The 26,934-nt window shown below is 48.5% G+C and overlaps 1 protein-coding gene across 2 annotated transcripts in view; it reads left to right on the top strand.

Annotated features, from left to right (window-relative positions):
- The window catches only part of TEKT5 (tektin 5), a 71,252-nt gene extending 45,645 nt beyond the window's left edge, over positions 1-25,607 (top strand). For both annotated transcript variants that reach the window (XM_019011607.4, XM_004057193.5), the window contains exons 6-7: positions 17,074-17,228; positions 25,309-25,607. In XM_019011607.4, the coding sequence (XP_018867152.4) occupies positions 17,074-17,228; positions 25,309-25,525 (372 nt within the window). In that variant the 3' untranslated portion in view covers positions 25,526-25,607. The remainder of the gene's footprint in view (positions 1-17,073; positions 17,229-25,308) is intronic.
- Positions 25,608-26,934: the final 1,327 nt, after the last annotated feature.

Raw genomic sequence — 26,934 nt, 5'->3', positions numbered from 1 at the left:
ACCTGGCCTGGAGGGTGTGTGTGTGTGTGTGTGTGTGTGTCTGCCTGTGTATATAAGGGATTGTTCTACCTGGCCTGGAGGGTGTGTGTGTGTGTGTTTTTGCCTGTGTATATAAGGGATCGCTCTACCTGGCCTGGAGGGTGTGTGTGTGTGTGTGTGTGTGTGTTTGTGTGTCTGCCTGTGTATATAAGGGATCGTTCTACCTGGCCTGGAGGGTGTGTGTGTGTGTGTGTGTGTTTGCCTGTGTATATAAGGGATCGCTCTACCTGGCCTGGAGGGTGTGTGTGTGTGTGTGTGTGTTTGTGTCTGCCTGTGTATATAAGGGATCGCTCTACCTGGCCTGGAGGGTGTGTGTGTGTGTGTGTGTGTGTGTGTGTGTGTGTGTGTGTCTGCCTTTGTATGTAAGGGATCATTCTACCTGGCTTGGAGGGTGTGTGTGTGTGTGTGTGTGTGTTTGTGTCTGCCTGTGTATATAAGGGATTGTTCTCCCTGGCCTGGAGGGTGTGTGTGTGTGTGTTTTTGCCTGAGTATATAAGGGATAGTTCTGCCTGGCCTGGAGAGAGTGGGAGGGCAGGTGGGGAGAGGAGCAGGTCTTTCCTTTGGCGTTTTTCAGAAATGTGTGGGAGAAAAGCATGAACTGTGGGAAGAGCTGGGCATGCCCCCTTTGCTCTGTGACCAGAACGGTGTCTGCGTCTGCCAGCTCTGTGTGCCGAGGCAGTGAAGGGGTTCCATCCTTGCTAAGGTTTTCAAGAGTTCCGTCTCCCAGACCCTGTGCTATCGCATTGCTGGATTGTCTCACTAAACCTCACCTCCAGCCCATGGACTAGGAATGATTATGATCCCTGCTGTAGTGGAACGGCTCAGAGAGGTTAGGACATTGGCCCAAGGCCCCCCAGCTTGGATGTGCTGGAGCTGGGATTTAGATAGTCTGGTGCCAATGCTTATCCTCTTGTCTTTTTTATTTTTTTGAGATGGAGTCTTGCTCTGTTGCCCAGGCTGGAGTGCAGTAGTGCCATCTTGGCTCACTGCAACCTCTGCCTCCCGGGTTCAAGTGATTCTTCTGCCTCAGCCTCTCAAGTAGCTTGGATTACAGGCACCTGCCACCACGCTTGGCTATTTTTTTTTGTATTTTTAGTAGAGACGGGGTTTCGCCATGTTTGTCAGGCTAGTCTCGAACCCCTGAACTCAGGTGATCCTCCCACCTCGGCCTCCCAAAGTGCTGGGATTACAGGTGAGAGCCACCACACCCGGCTGTGTACTCTTGTCTTTGACGCACACCCCATGGTGTGTATTTATCCATCCAGGGAGCCAGTGTTTGCTGAGCACCCACTAATTGACTAATATATGCAAAGCCCTTGGAAAAGTGCCTGGCACACAATAGCAGTATGCTAAGTGTTACATATTATTATTATTATCATCATTATTATTTACTATGCTCCAGACATTGATCCTGTGTAGGCACTGGGAATTCAGAAGGGAGCAAAACAGACCAAAACCCCTCCCAAAGGAAAAGCTTGCTTTTGGGTTAGGGGAATTAACAACAAAATTAATGAGTAAAACATACAGTATGCCAGGGATAAGGGTTAGAGAGAAAATGAAGCAGAGAAGTGGGCGATTGGGGGTGCTGGCTGGTTAGGGCTGCAGTTTAAACTGGGATGGTCAGGGAAGGCCTTCTTGGCTTTTTAGCCATAGCCTGAAGGAGGTGAGAGAATGAGGCATGTGGATACCTGGGGAGGTGCATCCCAGGTGGAGGGGCAGCTCCCTGATTTGATCTTGTTGCATTGGATTGTCCTGCAGAAAGACCGTGTCGCTAAACTGTCCCTCCTGCTCAGGATGACGGTCCCCTGGGCTTCCTCCTCAGCATGAAGCTTCAGGCTGCTCTGTCTCCAGCCCCTGCCCCTGGCCAGCCCATGCAGCCATCTGCCTCTCTGGCATTGGGAGTCCCATTCCTCAAACTTCTGGAAGCTGTCATGGTGCCCCAGTGTTTCTAGTGCACAAGCAGGGGCTGCCCCCCCCAGACACAGTGGGTGTGGCTTTTTTTTTTTTTTTAGATGGAGTCTTACTCTGTCACCCAAGCTGAAATGCAATGCCACAATCTCTGCTCACTGTAACCTCTGCCTCCCAGGTTCAAGTGATTCTTGTGCCTCAGCCTCCTGAGTAGCTGGGATTACAGGCACACACCACCACGCCTGGGTGATTTTTTGTATTTTTAGTAGAGACAGGGTGTCACCATGTTGGCCAGGCTGGTCTCGAACTCCTGACCTCAGGTGATCCGCCTGCCTTGGCATCCCAAAGTGCTGGGATTACAGGCGTGAGCCACCCCACCTGGCCAGATGTGGCTTTTTTCCTCCCTTCTAATGAAGATGACCCTGGCCTTGAGTGACAGAGTCTGGACAAGATGTTAAGGGGCGTGTTTTTTGGTAGAGTGCACACCCACATGGGCAGATTTGCCTTGGGTGTGAGTCATCGATAAGTTCTAGGGAAGCCAATTCTGGAAAAGCGGCAGACAGGCCGCGTAAAGATATGGGAGGGGGACCGGGCACAGTGGCTCACCCCTGTAATCCCAGCACTTTGGGAGGCCGAGGTGGGCAGATCACCTGAGGTCAGGAGTTCGAAACCTGCTTGGCCAACATGGTGAAACCCTGTCTCCACTAAAAATACAAAAATCAGCCGGGCCTTGTCGCACACACCTGTAATCCCAGCTACTGTAATCCCGGCTACTGTAATCCCAGCTACTTGTCGCACACACCTGTAATCCCAGAGGCAGGAGAATTGCTTGAACCCAGGAAGCGGAGGTTGCAGTGAGCCGAGATTGCGCCACTGCATTCCAGCGTGGGCAATAGAGCAAGACTTCGTCTCAAAATAATAATAATAACAATAAAAATAAAAAAATAAATGGCAGGGGGAATGGGAGGGGACAACAGGGGGAGGAAGAAAGTAGAACGGGGTTGGGGGTAGTGGAGAAACAGGCAGCTGTCAGTTCCAGTCTCCAACCTGGGAAGGATATGGGGTAGGAACAGGCTCCGCAGTGGTCCCTGCCCCTCAGTGTCCTCCTCCTAGCTCTGCTTCAATTCTCTCTCAACTGCGTTATCTATGTACCAAGCGCAGGAATGCCATGTTCTCAATTTTACCATATTCATGTGCCACCTGGACCGTTACTGATTTTGTATTTCTATTTAAATTGAGTCACCTAAAAATTTCAAAAAATAGGCCGAGTGCGGTGGCTCATACTTGTAATCCTGGCACTTTAGGAGGCCAGTGTGGGAGGACCACTTGAGCCCCAGAGTTCAAGACTAGCCTGGGTAACATGGGGAGACCCAGTCTCTACAAAAAAATACAAAAACTAGCTGAGCATGGTGGTGTACGTCTGTAGTCCTAGCTACTCAGGAGGCTGAGGTGGGAGGATCACTTGAGGCCTGGAAGGTCGAGGCTGCAGTGAGGAGAAATTGTGCCACTGCACTCCAGCCTGGGTGACAGAGAGAGAACCTGTGGTAAAAAGAAAAAGAAAATTAAAAAAATAATAATTTAAAAGAGACACAGCGGAGTGCATTGGCTCATGCCTATAATCCCAGAACTTTGGGAGGCTGAGGCAGGAGGATGGCTTGAGGCTAGGAGTTCAAGACCAGCCTGGGCAACATAGCAAGACCCCATCTCTACAAAAAATTAGCCAGGCATGGTGGCACACACTTGTAATGCCAGCTACATAGGAGACTGGGTTGGGAACATGACCTGAGCCCAGGAGTTCTAGGCTGCAGTGAGATATGATAGTGCCACTGCACTCCAGCCTAGGCAACATAGTGAGATCCAATTTCTACAAACAAAATAAAAATAAAAATAAATAGCCAGGTATGGCGGCATGCGCCTGTAGTACCAGTTACTCAGGTGGCTGAGGCAGAAGGATCACTTGAGCCCAGGAGTTTAAGGTTGCAGTGAGCCATGATCATGCCATTGCACTCCAGCCTGGGCAACAGAAAGAGAACTTGTCTCTAAAAATAAAATTAAAAATGAAAATAAAAGAGAAACTTCAGGTCTCTTCAATAAATGGAAAACCATCAGCACTTGCTGTAAGCAGAGGGTAGCTAGAAAATAAATATAAGGGAAGCAGAGCCAACCATTCAAATGCAGTCTGAGCCTGTGGCCTGCAGAAACTGCTCAATGCTGAAGCTGCTCTTTGTGAACCATGCAAGATGGCCAAGGGCTAGAGAGACAAAGATAGGCTGGCACCATGTGGGGCCTCATGCCTGGAAATGGTCAGCAGGTTTGAAAGAGAATTGACAAGGAGGTAACTGTCTCATTTCTCTCATCTAAAAACCAGGGGATGCAGGCAGGGCATGGTGGCTCATGCCTGTAATCCCAGCACTTTGGGAGGCCAAGATAGGCGGATCACTTGAGGCTGGGAGTTCGAGACCAGCCTGGCCAACATGGCAAAACCCTGTCTCTACTAACAAAAATAAATAAATAAACACAAAAATTAGCCAGATGTGGTAGCACATGCCTGTGTCCCAGCTACTCAGGAGGCTGAGGCAGGAGAATCACTTGACCCTGGGAGGCGGAGGTTGCAGTGAGCTGAGATCACTCCACTGCATTCCAGCCTGGGTAACACAGCAAGACTCTGTCTCAAAAAAATAAATGATAAATGAAAATAAAAGCCAGGGAATGTTGCTAGAACCTTCTGCATAGGATTGGTTTGGTTCTATAATGAGATGATTCATGTAAGAGTCTTGGCGCAGGACATGGCCTGGAGTAAACGCTTGATAAATGGTTGTGTGTGCCTGTGCCCTTGTTCCTCTGCTTACACAGGAATTCCAGGAGAACTGACATGGTGCCTTTTTTGTGGCCCTGTCCCCCACCCATGTGCTGTACATCAAAGGCATTTAATAAATATTTTTAACAGGAGGTGGAAGGGACTTGAGTCCTGTGATGCTGACAGTGACCATTTGTCTCACTTGTAGCCAGTACTCGAATGTGCTCAACAAGTGATTGTTGTGTAAAAAAGCAAACAACAGAGTGTAAAGTCCACCAGAATGTCCACTCCACAAGGACAGGGTTTTCCAGCTGTTCTGCTTACTGCCGGATCCACCGCCTAGAACAGTGCTTGGCACTAAGTAGTGCTCAGCGAACATTTGTTGCATCGTGGATGAATGAATGAATGAAGAAAGGATTGAGCTTATGAATGAATGTTAGCTCTTCCTTTCCCAGACCCAGGAGACAGGCCTTTTGTAAAGTTTCAGGTCCCCATCACAGGCTGACTGAGCCCTAAGCATGGTGACCAGGAAATGGAGAAAGTGAACAAAGAAAGAGACAAGGTGGGCTCAGGTCTCTGGCCTGAGGCATCTCTAGATTTCCCTAGCAACAGCGCCTACTGGTGGAGAGGAGCATCCTGGGAGCTGCCCTGGATGGGCTCAGGGTGGGGTGGGGAAAGCGTGTACCACAGGTGGCTGCTGCTTTTTTTTTTTTTTTTTTTTTTTTTTTTGGAGACAGGGTCCCACTCTGTCACCCAGGCTGGAGTGCAGTGGCGTCTTCATAGCTCACTGCAGCCTCGACATCCCAGGCTTAAGTGATCCTCCTGCCTCAGCCTCCTGAGTAGCTGGGACTACCGGTGCGCACCACCACGCCCGGCTTATTTTTTTTTTTAATTTTTTGTAGAGACAGGGTCTCACCATGCTACCCAAGCTGGTCGAATTCCTGGGCTCAAGCAATCTGCCTGCCTCAGCCTCCCAAAGTGCTGGAACCACAGTTGTCAGCCACCGCGCCCAGCCCACTGGCAGCTTCTTATCACCCGCTGAACCCTCAGTAATGTCCCCTCCACCCCAGCAATAGGCTCTTCAAGTAGGGATGCCTAGATGATAGGGGCTGTTTTCCATGACAGGGCAAACACTGGGCAAAGTGGCACCAAGAAGCATTTTTCATCTATATAAGGCTTTATTTTCTTCTGCGCTGGGCTGAAGTGGTGCATTCTAAGGGTTGTACATCCCACCCACTGCCCCCACAAAGGGGAGGTTTCTGAAGAAAATCCCCAGGGCTTCCAAGAGAGGTGTTCCCCCATTGAGTGTTTATATGCCACTCACACGCTGGGCACAGAACATTCTTATGGGATAATGTTTAACCAGCGTGTGGGCTGAGTTGCTGTGGCTCACGGAGGACCAGGTGAAGGGCTGGCCTCCTTCCTAGGTGGGCTCTGGAGGAGGCTGGGCCTCCTTGCCCTCCCATAACCCAGCTTCTCGTCTTGACTCCACCAGTAGGAAACAGGCATCCTTTTGTCCTCTTTAGGAAGCAAACTGCTGTCTATTTTTCCTGGATTTTTTCTTAAGCTAATACAGAAGCCAGGACTGATTCTTTGAAAAAATTCTGTTTTAAGCAATTTCTTGGTGCCCATAGGGTATGGGCCCAACCTCACTCAAATAGTCATTCCTTGCATATTAAGATGTGTGAATGTTTTACAGCTTATGAGAAAGGAAAAAAACAAAGTGAAATCCTTGAAGGCAGGGACTGGGTGTTGTACTTGCAATCCCACCTCATTCAGGAGCAATTTACTGTGTAATCAGTTTTCCCCTATCTTAAAATCCGAGATGGGCAGGATTCTATAATTTGTAGGGCAGGTTGTTCCCAAATTTGAGTGTGCACAAGAGTCACTGGGGGGAAGCTGGTTAAAAATCTAGACTTCCAGATCCCACTGTGATTCATTCATTCAATTGATGTTTATTGAACTACTACCATAAGTAGGGTTTCCAGATTTAGCAAAGACAAATACAGGATGTCCATTTAAACTTGAATGTCAGATCAACAAATTTTTTTTTTTTTTTTTTGAGACAGAGTCTTACTCCGTTGGCCAGGCTAGAATGCAGTACAGTGTTGTGATCATAGCTGAGTGCAACCTCGACCTTCTGGGCTCAAGCAATCCTTCCTCAGCTTCCCAAGTAGCTGGGATTACAGATGTGCACTATATGCCTGGCCAATTTTTCTGTTTTTTTTTTTGTAGAGATGGGGTCTCACTATATTGCCCAGGCTGGTCTCAAACTCCTGGGCTCAAGCGATCCTCCCACCTCAGTGCCCCGCAAAGTGCTGGAATTACAGGCAGGCACTAAGACACTATGGCCAGCCAACAAATTATTATATTTTTAAAATTTTATTTAGTTTTTGAGACAGAGTTTCACTCTTGTTGCCCAGTCTTGCAGCCCAGTGCAATGGTGTGATCTTGGCTCCCTGCAACCTCCGCCTCCCAGGTTGAAGCGATTTTCCTGTCTCAGCCTCCCAGTAGCTGGAATTACAGGTGCTTGCCACCATGTCTGGCCAATTTTTGTATTTTTAGTAGAGATGGGATTTTACCATGTTGGCCAGGCTGGTTTTGAACTCGTCTCCTCAGGTGATCTGCCTGCTTTGGCCTCCCAAAGTGCTGGGATTACAGGCGTGAGCCACTGTGCCTGGCCAAATTATTATTATATAGGATCTTGCTCTGCTGCCCAGGCTGGAGTGCAGTGGTGCATCACGGCTCACTGCAGCCTTCACCTCCTGGGGTCAGGCAATCCTCCCACCTCAGCCTCCTGAGTAGCTGGGACCACAGGTGCAAACCACCACACCTGACTGATATTTTTGTATTTTTTGTAGAGATGGGTTTTCACCATGTTGCCCAGGCTGGTCTCGAACTCCTGGGCTCAAGCAATCCTCCCACCTCAGCCTCCCAAAGTGTTTAGGATTATAGGTGTGAGCCACTGTGCCTGACCTACAAATCATGTTTTAACATCAGTATGTCTCATGCAATAACTGGGGGGGCTTGCCTCCATGCATTCATGCTACTATAACCAAGTACCACCATAGGCTAGGTGGCTTGTAAACAACAAAATTTATTTCTCACAGTTCTGGAGGCTGAAAGTCCAAGGTCAGGGTGCCAGCATGATCGGGTTCTGGTGAGGGCCCTCTTCCGGGTTGTAGGCAGCCTTTGTTTTTTCTTCACCTGGCAGAAAGAGAGTAAAGTAGCCTCTTATAAAGGCACTAATCCCATTCACGAGAGCTCCACCTCATCACCTAATCGCCTCTCAGAGGCCCCACCTCCAACACGCTGGGACAGATTAAGCTTTCAATATAGGAATTTTGGGGGAACACAGACATTCAGGCAGTCCATTACAGAACATACACGAGAAAGTGCTTTGTTGTTTATGTGAAATTCAAATTTAACTGGGAGTCCTGTAGTTTAACTGGTAACCCTAATGCTGCACCAAACACTGTTATAGGCGATGGGAGAACAGTGTGAACAAAACACAGCCCCTGATTTCTGATAGCTTATGTTCTAGTGAGGAAGCCATTTCCTGGCGCCCCCATAGGGTCTGGAGACAAATTGATTCATGCAGACAAATAGATCCAGGAAGGAAGGGGGAAGCCAGGTGAGGGGTGGAGTGATGGAGGTGGCTGTCCATTTTGAATAGAGTAGACAGGGAAGCTCTTTCTTTGGAGATGACATTTAAGCAAGGACCTGGAGAGGTGAGATTTGGATGCAGTAAGTGTGTAGGGCTCAAGGATCTGCATAGATAATAAGCCATTCTGGAAGAATCCAATGTGGGGATCTGCGAATGCCACTTTGAGAAAAATGACTTTAGGGTTTCAAGCCTCATGTCCACCTCTGATGATGCACTTAGCTGTTTACAGCTCCTCTCTGGGCCTCAGTTGACTTCATATGTGCAATGGGAATAGTAGTCACTGACTCACTTTCTCACAGGGCTGTTGTGGGTATCGAATGATGTAAAAGATGGGAAAGGACTTTGTAAACTGAAAAGTGCTCAGCAGGGTCTCGACTAGTGCCATGCATTAGAAATACAGTGCAAGCCCCTTGTGTAACTTTAAAGTGTCTAGTAGCTGCTTGAAAAAGCAAAAAATGTGAAATTGATTTTATGTTATTTTATTTATTTTTTGAGGCAGAGTTTTGCTCTTGTTGCCCAGTCTGGAGTGCAATGGTGCGACCTCGGTTCACTGCAACCTCCTCCTCCCGGGTTCAAGCAATTCTCCTGCCTCAGCCTCCCGAGTAGTTGGGATTACAGGCGCCTGCCACCGCATCTGGCTAATTTTTTTCTATTTTTGGTAGAGACGGGGTCTCACTATGTGGCCCAGGCTGGTCTGGAACTTCTGACCTCAGGTGATCCACCTGTCTTGGCCTCCCAAAGTGCTGGTAAAACAGGCGTGAGCCACCCCGCCCAACATGAAATTGATTTTAATAATATGTTTTATGTAATGCATAATACTTTGGTAATAATATACCAAAGTGTTATTTTTACATGTTGTCAATATAAAAATTATTACAGAGATATTTTATAACATTTTTCTTGTGCTAAGTCTTCAAAATCTGGTGCATGTTATGTGCTTACTTACGGCTCATCTCAATTTACACTAGCCACATTCAAGGGCTTAACAGCCATATGTGGCCCTCGGCCTCATGTTGGACGGCACAGGCTGTAGCATGAATATTATGTGAAGAGCTGGCCTCATTGTTTAAAACACAGTGCATTAGTGGAAATTTTGAGGTATAATCATACAGTAAATTTTTTTATATTTATATTTTACTTTTTTTTTTTTTTAAGTAACGGAGTCTCGCTCTGTCGCCCAGCCTGCAGTGCAATGGTGCCATCCCAGCTCACTAGAGCCTCAAACTCATAGGCTCAAGCCATCCTCTCACCTCAGCCTTCTGACTAGCTAGCACTATAGACGTGAGCTAGCAGGCCCAGATAATTTTTTTTTTTAGAGATGGGGTCTCACTATGTTGCCCAGGCTGGTCTCAAACTCCTGGCGTCAAGTGATTCTCCTGCCTCGGCATCCCCCAAGTGCTGGAATTACAGGCATGAGCCACCATGCCCAGCCTTTGTTTTATTTTTTAAATTGACACAGTAATTGTGCGTATGTTTTGACGCACACCATGTGTAGTGATCAGGGTAACTTGCATTTCCGTTACCTCAAACATCATTTCTTTGTGTTGGGAACATCCACTATCCTCCTTCTAGCTATTTGGAACTTATGTTTTAGTCATCCTACAGTGGCATAAAACACTGGAACTAATTCCTCCCACCTCGCTGTAACTTTGTATCCTTTAAGAACTCACTCTGTATCCCCCACCCTTTCCCTTCCCCTTCCCAGCCTGTAGTATCCTCTGTTCTACTGTTTACTTCTATGAGATCAACACTTTAGCTTCTGCATATGAGTGAGAGCATGTGGTGTTTAACTTTCTGTCCCTGGTTTACTTCTAAGGTGGAATATTGAACAGTAAAGTGAAACAGACCAGTGACACAACAATGTGAATGATTCTTACAATAGGCTAAGTAAAAGAAGCCAGACTAAGGGCAACAGATCAACAGATGATCACCATCAAAAAGATAGTTCCCAAGAAGAGGGGGCACTCCACACCACAGGGGTCCACAGGGGGAGCACTGGGGTGGCTCAGGAAGGAGGGAGGGAGGGGGAGAAATGTGGGCCGGAGCCTTTGTTATGGTTTCCATGGGAAGGGCAGGGTGGGGCAGGGTAAGAGGCTTAGGAATGGCTAATTAGGATCATTTCAGTGGGCTCTGGGGGATAGGGACTGTCCCTAGTTGAATAGTACCTGGCCTGGGGTGATTAGAGCAGGTGTATAGTGGCCTGGTGGACAGTGAATGCCCAGTAAAGGAGGTGGTTGGACTATGGGCTCTAGGTTGGTTGCTTTGCATTTGAAGAGTGTGCTCCAGGGAGACTTGTCTGCTTATCGCTAGGTTATCACTGGCTAACCCTGGGAGGGCCAGTGCCTCTAGGGTCAGCAAGGCCTCAGATATCAAAGCTCCAGAACACAAAAGATAAGACATGTGTCATGTACTCATACTGCAAGAGATTTGGCCAGGGGCACGGCACAGCAATCCAGATTGGTTTGGGTGAATATCAGTAGCTCTGTCATGTCTCAGCCCTGCCAGCCTGCGGCCAGCCCCTTAGCTTTTAACAGGAAGAGAGATTTCAAGGAATTGCCTGAACTGAGCTTCTTCAGAGCTTGTCGCTCTCTGCGACTGTTCGTTGGAGCTAGTCTTGTGCTAGGAGTTGTGAAGGCTTTGCCTAATTCCAGTTGAGATGTTCAAGGGACAGGATCCCTTTCTCCTCCTTTCATGTGATTATTTATTTATTAGACAGTGTCTCACTCTGTCACCCAGGCTGGGGTGCAGTGGCGTGATCTCAGTTCACTGCAGCCTCAACCTCTCATGTTCAGGTGATGCTCCTGCCTCAGCCTCCCTTGTAGCTGGGACTACAGGCGCGCATCACCATGCCTGGCTAATTTTGTCTATTTTTCGTGGAGACAAGGTCTCACTATGTTGCCCCAGTCTGGTCTCAAACTCCTGGACTCAAGTGATCCTCCCACCTCATCCTCCCAAAGTGCTGCAATTATAGGCATGAGCTACCACGCCAGGCCTCTATGTGATATTAATGCCCAACTCCAAACATGGTAGGGTCTGGGGAATTTAGGGGTTTCTAGTGCCTGCTTATAATCACCTAAGTGTATTGGGAGATGAGGAGTGATATTTTCCTCTCCCTTGGAAATACCAGGCCCCTCTTGGCTGTAACGTCTCAGTGGCTGGTGCTTGGGGACCATGGGAGGAGAGTGTGGGGATAGGAGCCTCTTTCGGTTAATATCATCTCTGATGCTCACCCCTCAGGCCCCACCGCAACCCACCTGCCCACCTGTACCACCTGGGCTAATCCACATGCTTCTCTGAAGACTTGCTCTTCAAAGAGACAAGCATAATGCAAATTAAAACCATAATATACCCCTACATGTTCACGAGAATGGCTGAAATTAAAAAGACTGACCACACTAAGTGTTGACGAAGGTGGGGAGCAACTGACAGTCATGAATACTGCTGGTGGGAATGAAAACTAGAAACCTGGGGGAAAACTTTGACAGTTTCTAAAAAAGTGAAACATTGACCCATTCTATGATCCAGCTATTCCACTCCTAGGCATTTACCCAAAAGAAATAAAGTATACATCTCCCCAAAGACTCAGATACAAATATTCATAGCAGCTCTTATTTATAATAGCCCCAAAGTGGAAACAACCCACATGTCCATGAACAGGTGGCTAGATGAAAATTGTGGTCTAGCTATATGGTGGAATATTGTGCAATGAAATGAAACAGATCATTGATACACACAACAACATGAATAATTCTCAAAATAATTATGCTGAGTGAAGAAGCCAGACCCCCCCCCCTCCAAAAACAAATATATATATATACTGTCAGATTCTGATGCTAGAAAAGCAAACTAATGCACCGTGACAGAATCGTTTATCTATGATCAGTGGTTGCCTAGGGTAGGCGGAGGCAGGAGAGACAGATTGTAAAGCGGTATACAGAAACCTTTGGGAGTGATGGATTCATTCACTATCTTGATTATGGTGATGATTTCATGGGTATATACATAAGTCAAACCTCAGCTAATTATAAACATTAAACACGTGTAATTTATTGTATATCAACTATGCCTCAACAAAGCTGTAAAGCTTAAAAAAATCTATTTTTTTAAAAGTCATGTACAGACCAGTCATGGTGGCTCACATGCCTGTATTCTCAGTGCTTCAAGAGGTTGAGGTGGCAGGATCACTTTAGGTCAGGAGTTTGAGACCAGCCTGGGCAACAGAAAGTTAGCTGAGTGTGGTGGCAGGCACCTGTAGTCCCAGCTACTGAGGAAGCTGAGGTGAGAGCATCACTGGAGCCCGGGAGGCAGAGGTTGCAGTGAGCCATGATCCCGCCACTGCTCTTCAATCTGAGCAACAGAGACCCTGTCCCACGGAGGAGGAGGGGGGGAAGAAGGGGGGAAGAGGAAGAGGGGAGGAGGGGGGAGGGAAGGAAGGAAGGAAGGAGAAGAAAGGAAGGAAGGAGAAAGGAAGGAAGGAGAAGAAGGAGAAAGAAAAAGGAGGTGGAGGAGGAAGAGAAAGACTGAGAAGGAGGAAGAGGAGGAAGAAAAAGAAGAAAGAAGAAGCATGCATAAGCTTTAGGGGTGGGCTGGTGGGAGATCAGACTGTGAGGCAGTGCCAGCCTTCAGTCCCAAGGCAGATCTGGGAGCAGGCGCTAGGATGCAGATGCAGAGGGGACACAGAAGGGGACAGGTGGGCCTGGACCCTCCCAAGGAGTGGCTCACACTCTGATTGGGGGACCCAACCTACCCGGCTGTGAACCAGTCTGTCTGAGGTGTGTTAGTGGAGACACAAACCTTTGCTTATGCCAGAGATGTGATTTGTTTCAATTAGGAGGATGGGATGAGGCTTCTTGGAAACAATGGTATTTCAATGTATTGGTCTCTTATTTGAAAAATAGAGTGTGATCACTGGAATAGCTGACCTCTGATAAGCACTTAGTATGTGCTAAGGACTCCTGGAAAGCTGCACGTGCAGTATTCCATTTTATTCTTGCCACACACTTGCTGGGCGGGCACTTTTATCACCTCCATTTAAGGACATGGATGCCCAAGGTCTTATAGGTATAGGTCTTATAGGTATAGTGGTGATACCAAGATTTGGCCCCTGGTGGTCTAATTTCCAATTCAGCACTCCTATAATTCCCAATCTGTCTCTGGTGTGTGGGTGTGTGGATGGAGAATATATTGGAATGTACAACTGTTTGGGTTTTTTGTTTTTTGTTTTTTGGAGATAGGGTCTTGCTCTGTCACCCGGGCTGGAGTGCAGTGGTGCGATCATAGCTCACTGAAACCTTGAACTCCTGGGCTCAAACAGTTCTCCAGCCTCAGCCTCCCAAGTAGCTGGGACTACATACGTGCACCACCATGCCTGGCTAACTTTTAGAATTATTTTATAGAGATAAGGTCTTGCTCTGTTGCCCAGGCTGGTCTCAAACTCCTGGGCTCAAGTGATTCCGCCACTTTGGCCTCCCAAAATGTTGGGATTACAGGTGTGAGCCACTGCACCCGAACTTGAGTATGATTTGAAGGTGCCTTTGGGACCCTTCTGTTGTAAATCATTGTCACTTATCACTAGTCTAAAATGGAAAAGGTAAACGGTATTGAACAAATGTTGAATTAATTAGCCCCATCACTTGCAGATAGTACTTTTTGTTTTACATCATAGTCTTATCTGTCTCTTTCCCCAGACCTCCATGGTTTTGATGATGAACCTTTCAAGTAAGGCTTCACTGGTTGTTTCTTTGAATTATCCTCTTCATTAATTATGGTGAACAGGGTAGAAATGGTCAAAGATGTTGACTCACTGTGGTCTTGTATCAAGGTAGCAGTCATATTCACAAAGCAGATGCCCTTGTATGGAAGAGCAGATGCATCTCTAGCAGGTGACCCCATGAAGATGTTCCTGGTGGAGCTGATGAATAGCTTCTTTAGGTGGTATGGAGTCTCTGGGCAAATGAAATCGAACTCTTCATGATCATGAGTTGCACTGGCACATCCTTCTGATCACTGACGGCCATCATGGCAGGACATCACTGCATCATTTCTAGGCTTCTCAGGGACTGAGTACATGCGACCTCACCATTGTGTCCTGCTGAGTCTGGGAAGGGGTGTCAAGACAGCCTGTCCTCAAAGGGCCTTGTCACAGGAGAGGGACACCATGACCAGCAGAACTGCTCACAGGTCAAGGGCCACTGGGTGACAATAGGGTAGAGAGTGGATGTTTCAGTCACAGTGAGGTGACATCGTTTAGTGCCAGTGTCTCAGTTCCGGGTGTGTTTGTGGTTGGCCAAGTGCAAGGACAGCTTCCTTCTGGAATAAATGCATAGGCTTTTGAGCCCATTCTTTGTTCATTCTCTCATTCTTTTATTTTTTGCTGTGGAAAGTTTCAAGCACACAGAAGTAGAGAGAATCATATAAAAGACTCCCACCAGGTGCTGTGGGTCACACCTGTAATCCCAGCACTTTGGGAGGTTGAGGCATGATGGTTGCTTGAGCCCAGGAGTTTGAGACCAGTCTGAGCAACATAACAAGCCCTAATCTCTTGAAAAAAATTAAACAATTAGCCAGGTGTGGTGGTGTGTGACTGTAATCCCTGCTACTTGCAAGGCTGAGGCGGGAAGATCATTTGAGCCCCGGAGGTCGAGGCTGTGGTGAGCTGCAATTGCGCAACTGCACTCCAGCCTGAGTGACAGAGCAAGACCCTGTCTCAAAAAAATGAAATAAATGAAAGACTTTCATGTACCCAGCACAAATGTTGACATTTCACCAATCGTGCCTTGTATTTGACTTTTTCTGATTTTCATTGTATTTTCTGTTGAGGCATCACAGTCAGTAAAGCTCACAGCTTGATGGATTTTGAAGATGAATTTTCGTCTGTGTTTATATCTGTGAAACCTTCAGATCAAGATGCAGAACATTCTCAGACCTTAGCAGGCTCTTGCCTGCCCCTCCCTGAGATCTGCACTTTTATAAATTGTACGGTACAATGGTGACATCATATTGGGAAAAATATCTCGACAGAAAGTTTTGTCTTCCTTCTTGCCTTCCTTTCTCCCTCCCTTCCTCTCCCGTCTCCCCTCCTTCTTCCTCCTCCCCTCCCTCCCTTCTTGCATTCTTATTTCCTTCCCTTCTTCCTTCTTTATTCACTGATCTAGTTACTAAGAGGGTAAACTCTGGATTTTTTTTTTTTTTTTTTAAGCGGGCTGCGTGTGGTGGCTCATGCCTGTAATCCCAGCACTTTCGGAGGCCGAGGCAGGTGGATCCCTTGAGGTCAGGAGTTTGAGACAAGCCTGGCCAACATGGCGAAACCCCATCTGTACTAAAAAAACAAAAATCAATCCTGGCTAACACGGGTAGCCAGGTGAAACCCCGTCTCTACTAAAAATATAAAAAAAATTAGCCAGGCATGGTGGCGGGCACCTGTAATCCCAGCTACTCTGGAGGCTGAGACAGGAGAATGGTGTGAACCCGGGAGGCGGAGTTTGCAGTGAGCCGAAATCGCACCACTGCACTCCAGCCCTGGTGACAGAGCGAGACTCCGTCAAAAAAAAAAAAAAAAAAAAAAAAATCAGCCAGGTGAGGCAGCAGGTGCCTGTAATCCCAGCTACTTGGGAGACTGAGGCAGGAGAATCACTTGAACTTGGGGGGCGGAGTTTGCAGTGAGCCCAGATCACGGCACTGCACTCCGGCCTGGGCGACAGAGCGAGACTCCATGTCAAAATAATAATAATAATAATAATAATGGAAAATACATACAGATCCAGAGTTTACTTTCTTAGTAATTAAGAAGGTAATTACTAAGAAGGTAAACTCTGAGTCTGTTTGAATACACACACACACACACACACACACACACACACACACACGTATGTATGTATGTATATATGAAAAAACCCAGATGAAGTGAAACTGGCTTAGAGATTGGCTTAGAGATTGTTTCAGATTAACAGTCTCTGTCAATCTCAAAGGCCTGCCTTCCTCCTTCCCTTCCTCTCCCTCTTCTTCTCCCTCACTCCCTTACTTTGCTTTCTTCCTGCTGAGCACTGATTGGCAACTCTAATGGCTATTGGAGGTTCAGAACAAAACCAACCATGGTACTGGCCCGTCTTCCATGTCCACAGTGCCCCGGTGACAAGAGGGTACCTGAAGCAGCTTCTCAGGGTTTCTAACCCTTTTTTTTTTTTTTTTTTTTTTTTGAGACAAAGTCTCGCTCTTGTCCCCCAGGCTGGAGTGCGGTGGCACGATCTCAGCTCACTGCAACCTCCGCCTCCCGGGTTCAAGCGATTCTCCTGCCTCGGTCCCCCGAGTAGCTGGGATTACAGGTGCCTGCCACCACGCCCGGCTAATTTTTGTTTTTTTAGTAGAGACGGGGTTTCACCATGTTGGCCAGGCTGATCTAGAGGCCAGGCTGATCTGACCTCAGGTGATCCACCCATCTCGGCCTCCCAAAGTGCTGGGATTACAGGCATGAGCCACCGCGCCTAGCCTCAAGGTTTCTTAGGAAGGGTGAGCTTCCTGCCCTAAAGGTGCTCAAGGCCGGGGAAGGGGTATCTTAAGTGCCTGGCTGCAGGCTGACCTAGTTGACTTGAGCTCCCCCCAGGCCCCCAGTCAGAGGAGGTCAGAAGGTCCTGGTGGGTGGTGACACCTGTGTGTTCCCTCGCAGACGCTGCAGGAGATCTTCCAGGCCGAGAACACCATCATGCTGCTGGAAAGGTCCATCATGGCCAAGGAGGGCCCGCTGAAGGTGGCCCAGACAAGGCTGGAGTGCCGGACCCGGCGCCCCAACATGGAGCTATGCAGGGACATCCCGCAGTTCAAGTAAGTGAGGGAGGCCAGAGGAGGCGGGAGAACCCCTGGGAATCCAGGAACGGGAAGGGGTGAGTCTCAGGAGCTTCTAGGTGCACTGGGTCTGAAAAATGGACCCTCCCTCAATCAGGACATCCAGTCCCACAACTCAGTAGAGTGCAGGGTGTGGGTGGGGTTCTGAGATGAAGCTTGGGCTGTACCACTGTGTGGCTTCCTCATCACTGGGAGCCCCACCCTGTACCACTGCATGGCTTCCTCATCACTGGGAGCCCCACCGTGTACCACTGCGTGGCTTCCTCATCACTGGGAGCCCCACCCTGTACCACTGCGTGGCTTCCTCATCACTGGGAGCCCCACCCTGTGCACTGCGGTCTTCTCACTTGCCTAAACTAGGGGTGGTTTTGCAACTCCGTTGTGCTCTAGAAACCCTCTTGTTTCCCTTGAAAGCCAAGGCAATGAATGGTCGCCTCCCAGGTGGTGGCTTTACCTTCTCTCTCCAGGCTTCCATGAAACAGGCACCCATTCCTCACTCATTTCCCACCTCCCTTTTTGTAAAGTTCTTACCATGAAGCCCTGGAAGAGCATCATGAGCTCCTGGCTGATGGATCCCACCCATCCTGCTGTGCTAAGGAGGCTGGTGTCTGTTGACGAAGGGCTTTCTCACAGGACAGGGGTCAAAAGCTCATGCCAGCCCAGAAAGGAGGTTTGTGGGGGGCAGGGGGTGGGGATTGTAATAGGACGATGGCCAGGCCAAGAAGGAACAGGTCATCAGATATGGGGATTATTTCCCATGAGCGTGCTGTATGACTTGGGGCAAACCACTTGGCCACTCTGTTCTCCCCATGTTAGGGGCATTATCTTAGTTGTCTATTGCTGTGTAATAAAGTACCCCAAAAGGTAGTGACTTGAAAGAACCACATTTGTTATCTCAGTTTCCGTGGGTTAGGAATTGGGCTAGGTTCCTTGTTATGTTGCACATGTCAGGGTCTTCCGCAGGTTGCAGTCAAGCTGTCAGCTGGGGCTGTGGTCTTATCTCAAGGCTGGACTGGGGAAGGTTCCACATCCAAGCTCACTCCCATGCTTGTTGGTAGAACTCAGTTCTTTGCTGGCTGTTGGCTGGCAGCCACCCTCATTCACCCATGGGTCTCTCCAGCATGGTGGCTTGCTTCAACAAAGCATGCAAACCAGAAGGACAATGACAGTACCAGCAGCAAGGATGTCACAGTCTTTTGTAACCTAACCATGGAAGTGACATTCCATCACTCTTTCTGCATGCTCTTCTTTAGAAGCATCTCTAGGTCCACACTCAAGGATGTGAAGTCAGTAGGTGGGGATCGTTGAAGGTCATCCTTGGAACATCCTCCTATGGGCACTAACAGGGTTTCTGGTGGAGTGGGAAGAGACTGAGTTTGGCCCCATTTCAGCTGCTCATTTGCTCCATAAACCTTATTCTGCATTCACTGTGCCCAGGGCTGTGCTCACCGGGTTTCATAGCAGTACTTCTTTTGACAAGATACTGAGTTGATATCCCCCAAGAGAAAAAGATGGAAAGGACCATCCTCAGGCTTCCTTGGGCATATTGTTTCAGCCCTAGCCTACAGCAAGGGAAGTTCACCCTGATGGCTAGCTGCAATCCCTTGAGCTTCTTTTGAGTTCTATCCCCTTTAGTCTTACTCCTAGGGGAGTTGGGAAGTCAGTTACTCCTACTGTTGTCAAATGGGAAGATAAATTGAGCTCCAGAGAGGTTGAAAAAGCTGTCCCAGTCACACAGCACTAAGCCAGGGCTTCACTGGGCAGGGAGTGCAGGTCTTGGTCCAGCGATGGACCCTGCTCCCTCCATCCTGGTGTGGAGACCCTACTGCTAGATGTGAAAAGATGTCAAGAAGAGAGCTATCAGTTAGGAGAAGGATAGATAATCAAGAAAAAGTGTTGGGTGGTGCCCAAGCGATGATTTTTGCACAGCCTCAGTTACTGCCTAAGTAACCATTTAGGAAATGGAAAAAGCAGGGTATGTGTTGGGGTGGGGTGGAGGGGCAGGCAAATTGATCCAAGGCTTTGAACTTGAGGGCCTGGGGTCCCTCCCACTTTGGAAGGCCGAGGCAGGAGGATCACTTGAGGCCAGGAGTTTGAGACCAGCCTGGACAACACAGCAAGACACTATCTCTAAAAAAAAAAATACAAAACTTAGCCAGGCATCGTGGCATGTACCTGTAGTCCCAGCTACTCAGGAGGCTGAGGCAGAAGGATTGCTTAAGCCCAGGAGTTGGAGGCTGCAGTGAGCTATGATTGCGCCATTGCACTCCACCCTGGGCAACAGAGCAACACCCAGCAGACCTGCTGCTGGCTTGCTAGGTCTTCAGCCCTGGAAGTGAGATGGATAGGGTCTAGGTCCTGGGTGCAGGAGAGTGGGGGCTGGGCTCTGCTGACCTCTCTTCCATCTGCCCCTGCTTCTTCGATGCTCAGGCTGAACCCCAGTACCTCCTGGAGTGGAGGGCTCAGGTGATCCCTTTGCCTCCCCAACGAGACTTTTTTTTTTAATTGAGTCTTGCTCTGTGGCCCAGGCTGGAGTGCAGTGGCATGATCTTGGCTCACTGCAACCTCCACCTCCCGGGTTCAAGAGATTCTCCTGCCTCAGCCTCCGGAGTAGCTGGGATTACACTCGCCTGCCACCATGCTCAGCTAATTTTTATATTGTTAGTAGAGTCAAGGTTTCACCATGTTGGTCAGGCTGGTCTCAAACTCCTAACCTCAAGTGATCCAGCCACCTCGGCCTCCCAAAGTGCTGGGATTACAGGCATGAGCCACAGTGACGGCGCCGCCAGGGGACTTCTACAGAACAGGGCTTCTGGGGGAGTTGCCTGGAGGACCTACTGCTTTGGGGCAAGCTCTCTGCCTTCCCGTTTCCCGTTCAACAGTCATACCACTGAGGAGGACAGACAGAGAGCAAGGAGGTGGAGCATGTTTGGTTCAGGAGCCAGGCCGTGTGTGTGTGTGTGTGTGTGTGTGTGTGTGTGTGTGTGTGTGTGTGTGTGTGTGTGTGTGTGTGTGTGTGTCTGCATCTGTGTATGTCGTGTTTTGGTTTGTATGCATGGCTGTCTTGGGAATTGAGCGGATGATAGGATTCAGGCTGTCTCCCTTCTCCAGTGGCTAAATTGTCCCATCTGTGCATGATCTTCCTCGTCCCCGTGCTCTCCATTCCTGCCTTTGGGCCATCTTTTTCCTTTTCCTCCTACAAGTGGTCTCTCTTCTCCTGACCTACTCCAATCACTATGGTCCCATCCATGCCTATCCCCCAGAAAGAAAGTCCATTTAAAATTGAACTTTAAAGGCTAGGTGTGGTGGTTCAGACCTGAAACCCCAGCACTTTGGGAGGCTGAGGTGGGAGGATCACATGAGGCCAGGAGTTCAAGACAAGCCTGGACAACATAGCAAGACCCCATCTCTACAAAAAATACAAAAATTAGCCAGGCATGGTGGCGTGCCTATAGTCCAAGCTACTTAGGAGGCTAAAGCAGGAGGATTGCTTAAGCACAGAAGTTGGAGGCTGCAGTGAGCTATAATCGTGCCACTGTACTCCATCCTGGGGAACAATGCAACACCCTGTCAAAAAAAAAACCAAAAACTAAATTTTAATGGAAATTAAATAAAGTTAAAAATTCAATTCCTTATTCACAATAACCACATTTCAAGGGCTCAGTATCCACATGTGGCTAGGGTCCACCATATCAGACAACATAGCACAGAATATCTGCCTTGCTCTAGGAAGTTCTATTGGACAGTGCTGGTGGAAGTTTCCAGGCTGCTTCTGTCACTTCTCTTTGCTTCTCTCTAGCCCAGGCTTACCATGGGGAAGTTCACCCAGCTTCAGGTCCTCTGGTCCTGAGCACAGTTTCACTGTCTCTTCTCCCCAGAGGTGGGACCCCCAGTCCCACAACCAAGCCACCGTCACAGCTCACCTTGCCGCATTCATTTCCCAGGGCTGCTATCACAAATTACTACAAACTGGGTGGCTACGGACAACAGAAGTTTATTCCCTCACAGCTTTGGGGGCCAGAAGTCCCAAATCAAGGTTGCTGTTCCTGGAGGCTCTGAGAGAGGCTCTGTTCCCTGCCACTCTCCCAGCTCCGGGGGCTGTCAGCAGTCCTTGGTGTCCCTCAGCTTGTAGCCGCATCGCTCCCATCTCTGCCTTCGTCTCCACATGGCCTTCTCTCCTGCATGTCTCCATGTCTCAAACCTCCCTCTCCTTTCTCTTATCAGGAGATCAGTCATTGGATTTAGGTGTCACCCTAAATCCAGGATGATCTCATCTTAAGATCCTAAACTTCATTACAGCTGCAAAGACCCTATTTCCTAATAACATTACATGCACCAGGGCTTAGGACTTGAACATATCTTTCTGAGGAACACCATCCAATCCGCTCCGTGTGGATTCACAATAACCTCCTAACCTTTCTCCTGCCTCTACTCTTGCCCCCTTCCAATCTCGTCTTACACAGCTGCCTGGAGGTTATCTCAAAACTCGAGTCAGCATGCCATTCCCCTGTTTCAAACCCCCTGCCCCCACCCCATGGCTTCCCACAGCACTGAGAACAAACCCAAGCCCTTTAATTCTGCATGTGCTTTTCTCTCTTTCTCTCTCTTTTTTTTTTTTTTTGAGATGGAGTCTTGCTCTATTGCCCAGGCTGGAGTATAATGGTGTGATCTCAGTCCACCGCGACCTCTGCCTCCCGAGTTCAAGCGATTCTCCTGCCTCAGCCTCCTGAGTAGCTGGGATTACAGGCACCTGCCACCACACTTGGCTAATTTTTGTGTATATATATAAAGATATATTTTTAGTAGGGACTGGGTTTCACCATGTTGGCCAGGCTGGTCTCAAACTCTTGACCTCAAGTGATCTGCTACTTCAGCCTCCCAAAGTGCTGGGATGACAGGCTGCAACCTCTGCCTCCTGGGTCAGCCTCCCAAGTAGCTGGGATTACAGGTGTGCACAACGACACCTGGCTAATTTTTTTGTATTTTTAGTGGAGATGGCATTTTGCCACCATGTTGACCAGGCTGGTCTCGAACCCCTTACCTCAAGTGATCTGCCCGCGTCAGCCTCCCAAAGTGCTGGGATTACAAGCGTGAGTCACCACGCCCAGCCAAAATTTAAATTTTAAATTAAAGTAATACAGCGAAAATTCAGGTTCTCAATTGCGTGGCCACATTCAAGTGTTCATTAGCCGCATGGGGCTGGTGGGTACCATATTTGATGGTGCAGATATAGATCTTTCCATTTTCGCAGAAAGTTCTACTCCACGGCGCTGCTGCAACATACTTTCCCTCTTGGCCTTCAACATGTCCAGCTAAGTCTTATCTTTCTTCTCTGCTCAAAGTCCTCTCCTGGGAGGCGGAGGGAGGAGGATCACTTAAGCCCAGGAGTTTGAGACCAACCTGGAGGCAAAAAAAGAAACCCCATCTCTATAAAAACTTTTTTTTTAATTAGCCAGGTGTGGTGGTGCCTGCCTGTAGCCTCAGCTATTTGGGAGGCTGAGACAGGAGGATCTCTTGAACCCAGAGGGTTGAGGCTGCAGTAAGCTATGGTGGCACCACTACACTCCAGCCTAGGTGACAGAGGGAGACCTAGTCTAAAAAAAAAAAAAATTAAAATCAGCTGGGTGCGGTGGCTCATGCCTGTAATCTCAGCATTTTGGGAGGCTGAGTTGGGCAGATTGCTTGAGCCCGGGAGTTTGAGACCAGCCTGGGCAACATGGTGAAACCCTGTCTCTACAAAACATTAAAATTAGCCTAGTGCAGTTTTGCACGCCTGTAGACCCAGCTACTTGGGAGGCTGAGGCTGGAGGAACGCTTAAGCCAAGGAAGTTGAGGCTGCAGTAAGCTATGACTGCACCACTGCACTCTGGCCTAGACAGAGTGAGACTCTGTCTCAAAAACAAAAAAGAAAAAAAATGTCCTCTCCTTGGAAAGTTCTAGATAAGCAAAGCCTCAGAAGGAGAGGGGTGAGGAAGTAGTACGGGGCAGCCCAGTCCCAGCTGATCCTGCAAGGGGCGCCAGACCTTGAAGTGCATCACAGAGATGTCTGCACCAGAGGCCCTTTGTACCTGAGTCAGCCAGCCATTGTCTGTGGCCGCTGGCAGGGACTCTCCTTCCAGGTGAGATAGCTCCGATTGGCTGAGCAACATAATTGTCTGGAGAAGTGTGGACCTGTGGGCCATTAGCAGCCAACACTCACTCGTAGCAGCTGGGGATGGTGCCCTGGCCAGTAAGGAAGACCTGAGTGAGGCTGTTATCTAGACAAGGCTGGCCCTGTTATCCTGTTTATTAAAAAATTATAGGGCCAGGCGCGGTGGCTCATGCCTGTAATCCCAGCACCATGGGAGGCTGAGACTGGCGGATTGCCTGAGCTTAGGAGTTCGAGACCAGCCTGGGCAACATGGTGAAACCCTGTCTCTACTAAAGCACGAAAAATTAGCTGGGTGTGGCAGCACGCGCCTGTAATCCCAGCTACTTGGGACGCTGAGGCAAGAGAATTGCTTGAACCTGGGAGGCGGAGGTTGCTGTGAGCCGAGACTGCACCACTGCACTCCAGCCTGGATGACAGGGTGAGACTCCATCTCAAAAAAAAAACCATTGTGATAAAGTACACGTAACACAAAATTTATCATCAGTGACATTTGGTACATTCACGATGTTGTGCAACCCTCACCACTCTCTAGTTCTATGATGTTTTCATCAACCCAAAAGGAAACCCCATACCCATTAAGCAATCTTCTACATTCTCCCCACCGTGTGACCTCTGGAAGCCACCAGTTAACTTTCTGTCCATATGGCTTTGCCTCTTCTGGACATTTCCTGTGCATGCAGTCATGCAATATTTGTCCTTTTGTGTCTGGCTTCCTTTATTTAGCATCATGTTTTTCAAGGTTCATTCATGTTGTCACAGGTATTAGTATTTCATTCCTTTTTTTTTTTTTTTTTTTTTTTTTGAGGCAGAGTTTCGCTCAGACTCCCAGGCTGGAGTGCAATGGTGCGATCTCAGCTCACTGCAACCTCCGACTCCCGGGTTCAAGAGCTTCTCCCACCTCAGCCTCTCGAGTAGCTGGGATTACAGGCACCCACCATCATGCCTGGCTAACTTTTTGTATTTTCAGTAGAGATGGGGTTTCACCATGTTGGCCAGGCTGGTCCTGAACTCCTGACCTCAGGTGATCCACCTGTCTCAGCCTCCCAAAGTGCTGGGATTACAGGCGTGAGCCACCATACCCAGCTGTATTTCATTCCTTTTTATTATAGCTGAATAATCTCCCATTTTGTGGCTCGATTACATTGTGCTTATCCACTCATCCATCCATCCATAGACATTTGAGCTGCTTCCACCTTTTGGTTATCGTGAATAGGGCTGCTGTGAACATTCATATACACATTTTGGTTTGAACACCTGTTTTCTGTTCTTTTGGGTATATACCCAGGAGCAGAACTGCTGGACTGTGTGGTAAGTCTATGTCTAACTTATCGAGGAATCTCCAGATTGGTCTCCTGTCCTGTTTTACCATCCTGTCTTATTTCTTCCTTTGTGTACATTACCCTTGACAGTTCTCTTGTGTATTTACTTGTCTACCTGTTCTGCCTCTGCCTTTCCCTGGAGGGCTGAGCCTTGCCTGTCTTGCTTGTTGCTGTCTCTCAGTGCTAGGCACAGTTCCCAGTGCATAGTGAGTGCATCTACCTTGAACCGAATAACCTGTCCTAGGTCGGGCACCATGGCTCATGCTTGTAATCCCAGCACTTTGAGAGGCCAAGGCAAGTGGATCAACTGAGGTCAGGAGTTCTTGACCAGCTTGACCAGCATGGTGAAACCCTGCCTCTAATAAAAAAAAAAATACAAAAATTAGCTAGGTGTTGTGGTGCGTGCCCGTAATCCCAGCTACTTGGGAGGCTGAGGCAGAATTACTTGAACCCGGGAGGCAGAGGTTGCAGTGAGCCGAGATTGTGCCACTGCACTCCAGCCTGGGTGACAGAGTGAGACTCTGTCTCAAAAAATAAACAAATAAAAATAAATGAATAACCTGTTCCTTCTCCTCTGCCCTCACCCCAGGCTGGTGAACGAGGTGTTCACCATCGACGACACCCTGCAGACCCTCAAGCTGCGGCTGCGGGAGACACAGGACACGCTGCAGCTGCTGGTCATGACCAAGTGCCGGCTGGAGCACGAGCTCGCCATCAAGGCCAACACCCTCTGCATTGACAAGGAGAAGTGCATGGGCATGCGTAAGACCTTCCCCTGCACCCCGCGCCTGGTGGGCCACACCTGAGCACCGCCCTGGCGCCTCATTCCGTGCTGGCGTAAAATTGGAAAAGGCTGAGAAACAAAGTAAAACAGTATTTTGTTTGAAAGGGCCAAATTTCTTTTTTTCTTGTCTGTTTCTTCTCTGCCTGCCTTTCTTTCTTTCTTTCTCTTTCTTTCTTTTTCTTTCTTTTTTTGCTTTCTTTTTCTTTTTCTTTCTTTCTTTCTCTTTCTTTTTCTTTCTCTTTCTTTTTCTTTCTTTCCTTTCTTTTCTCTCTCTCTCTCTCTCTCTCTGTCACCTGTTTGCCACCTTAGGGGCACAGTGTAAACCATGGTGTTTTAAGATTAGACTTGGTAGCTCAAAGTCTAGAGCCCAGCTCTGTCACTTAGGAGCTGTGTGGCCTTGAACAAGCTTCTAACCTGTGGTCCTCATCTACGGAATGAGGGTAGTCCGAGGTGCAGGGGACTGTCAGCAGTGTGGGGCAGAGAAAAAAACAAAAACAAAAATAACCAGGATTTGCAATCAGAAGTTCTAGATTTGAATGCCAGCCTTGGTAGATGGAGTATTTATTTATTTATTTGAGATGGAGTTTTGCTCTGTCACCCAGGCTGGAGTGCAATGATGCAATCTCGGCTCACTGCAACATCCACCACCTCCTGGGTTCAAGCGGTTTCCCTGCCTCACTACCTGGGATGACATGCACCTGCCACCACGCCTGGCTAATTTTTGTATTTTTAGTAGAGAGATAGGTTTTCACCATGTTGACCAGGCTGATCTCAAACTCCTGACCTCAGGTGATCCACCCATCTCGGCCTCCCAAAGTGCTGGGACTACAGGCATGAGCCGCCCTGTCTGGCTGTTGGAGTGTTTTAGAAATAGCTATGGGAGGCCAGGTGTGGTGGCTCACGCCTGTAATCCCAGCAGTTTGGGAGGCCAAGGTGGGCGGATCACGAGGTCAGGAGATCCAGACCATCCTGGCTAACACAGTGAAACCCCATCTGTACTAAAAATACAAAATATTAGCTGGGTATGGTGGCAGGTGTCTGTAGTCCCAGTTACTTGGGAGGCTGAGGCAGGAGAATGGAGTGAACCTGGGAGGCAAAGCTTGCAGTGAGCCGAGATTGTGCCATTGCACTCCAGCCTGGGTGACAGAGCGAGACTCTGTCTTAAAAAAAAAGAAAAAGAAAAAAGAGAAATAGCTATGGGAGGCCAGGTGTGGTGGCTCACGCCTGTAATCCCAGCACTTTGGGAGGCCGAGGTGGGTGGATCACTTGAGGCCAGGAGTTCTAGACCAGCCTGGCCAACGTGGGGAAACCACATCTCTACTAAAAATCCAAAAATTTGCCAGGTGTGTTGGTGCAAACCTGTAATCCCAGCTACCGGGGAGGCTAAGGTGGGAGAATCGCTTGCACCTGGGAGACGGAGGTTTCAGTGAG

Source organism: Gorilla gorilla, chromosome 18, assembly GCF_029281585.2.
Source record: "Gorilla gorilla gorilla isolate KB3781 chromosome 18, NHGRI_mGorGor1-v2.1_pri, whole genome shotgun sequence".
Classification (NCBI taxonomy): domain Eukaryota; kingdom Metazoa; phylum Chordata; class Mammalia; order Primates; family Hominidae; genus Gorilla; species Gorilla gorilla.
The sequence above is the reverse complement of the archived record's forward strand: the minus strand, read 5'-3'. Positions and strand labels throughout refer to the sequence as shown.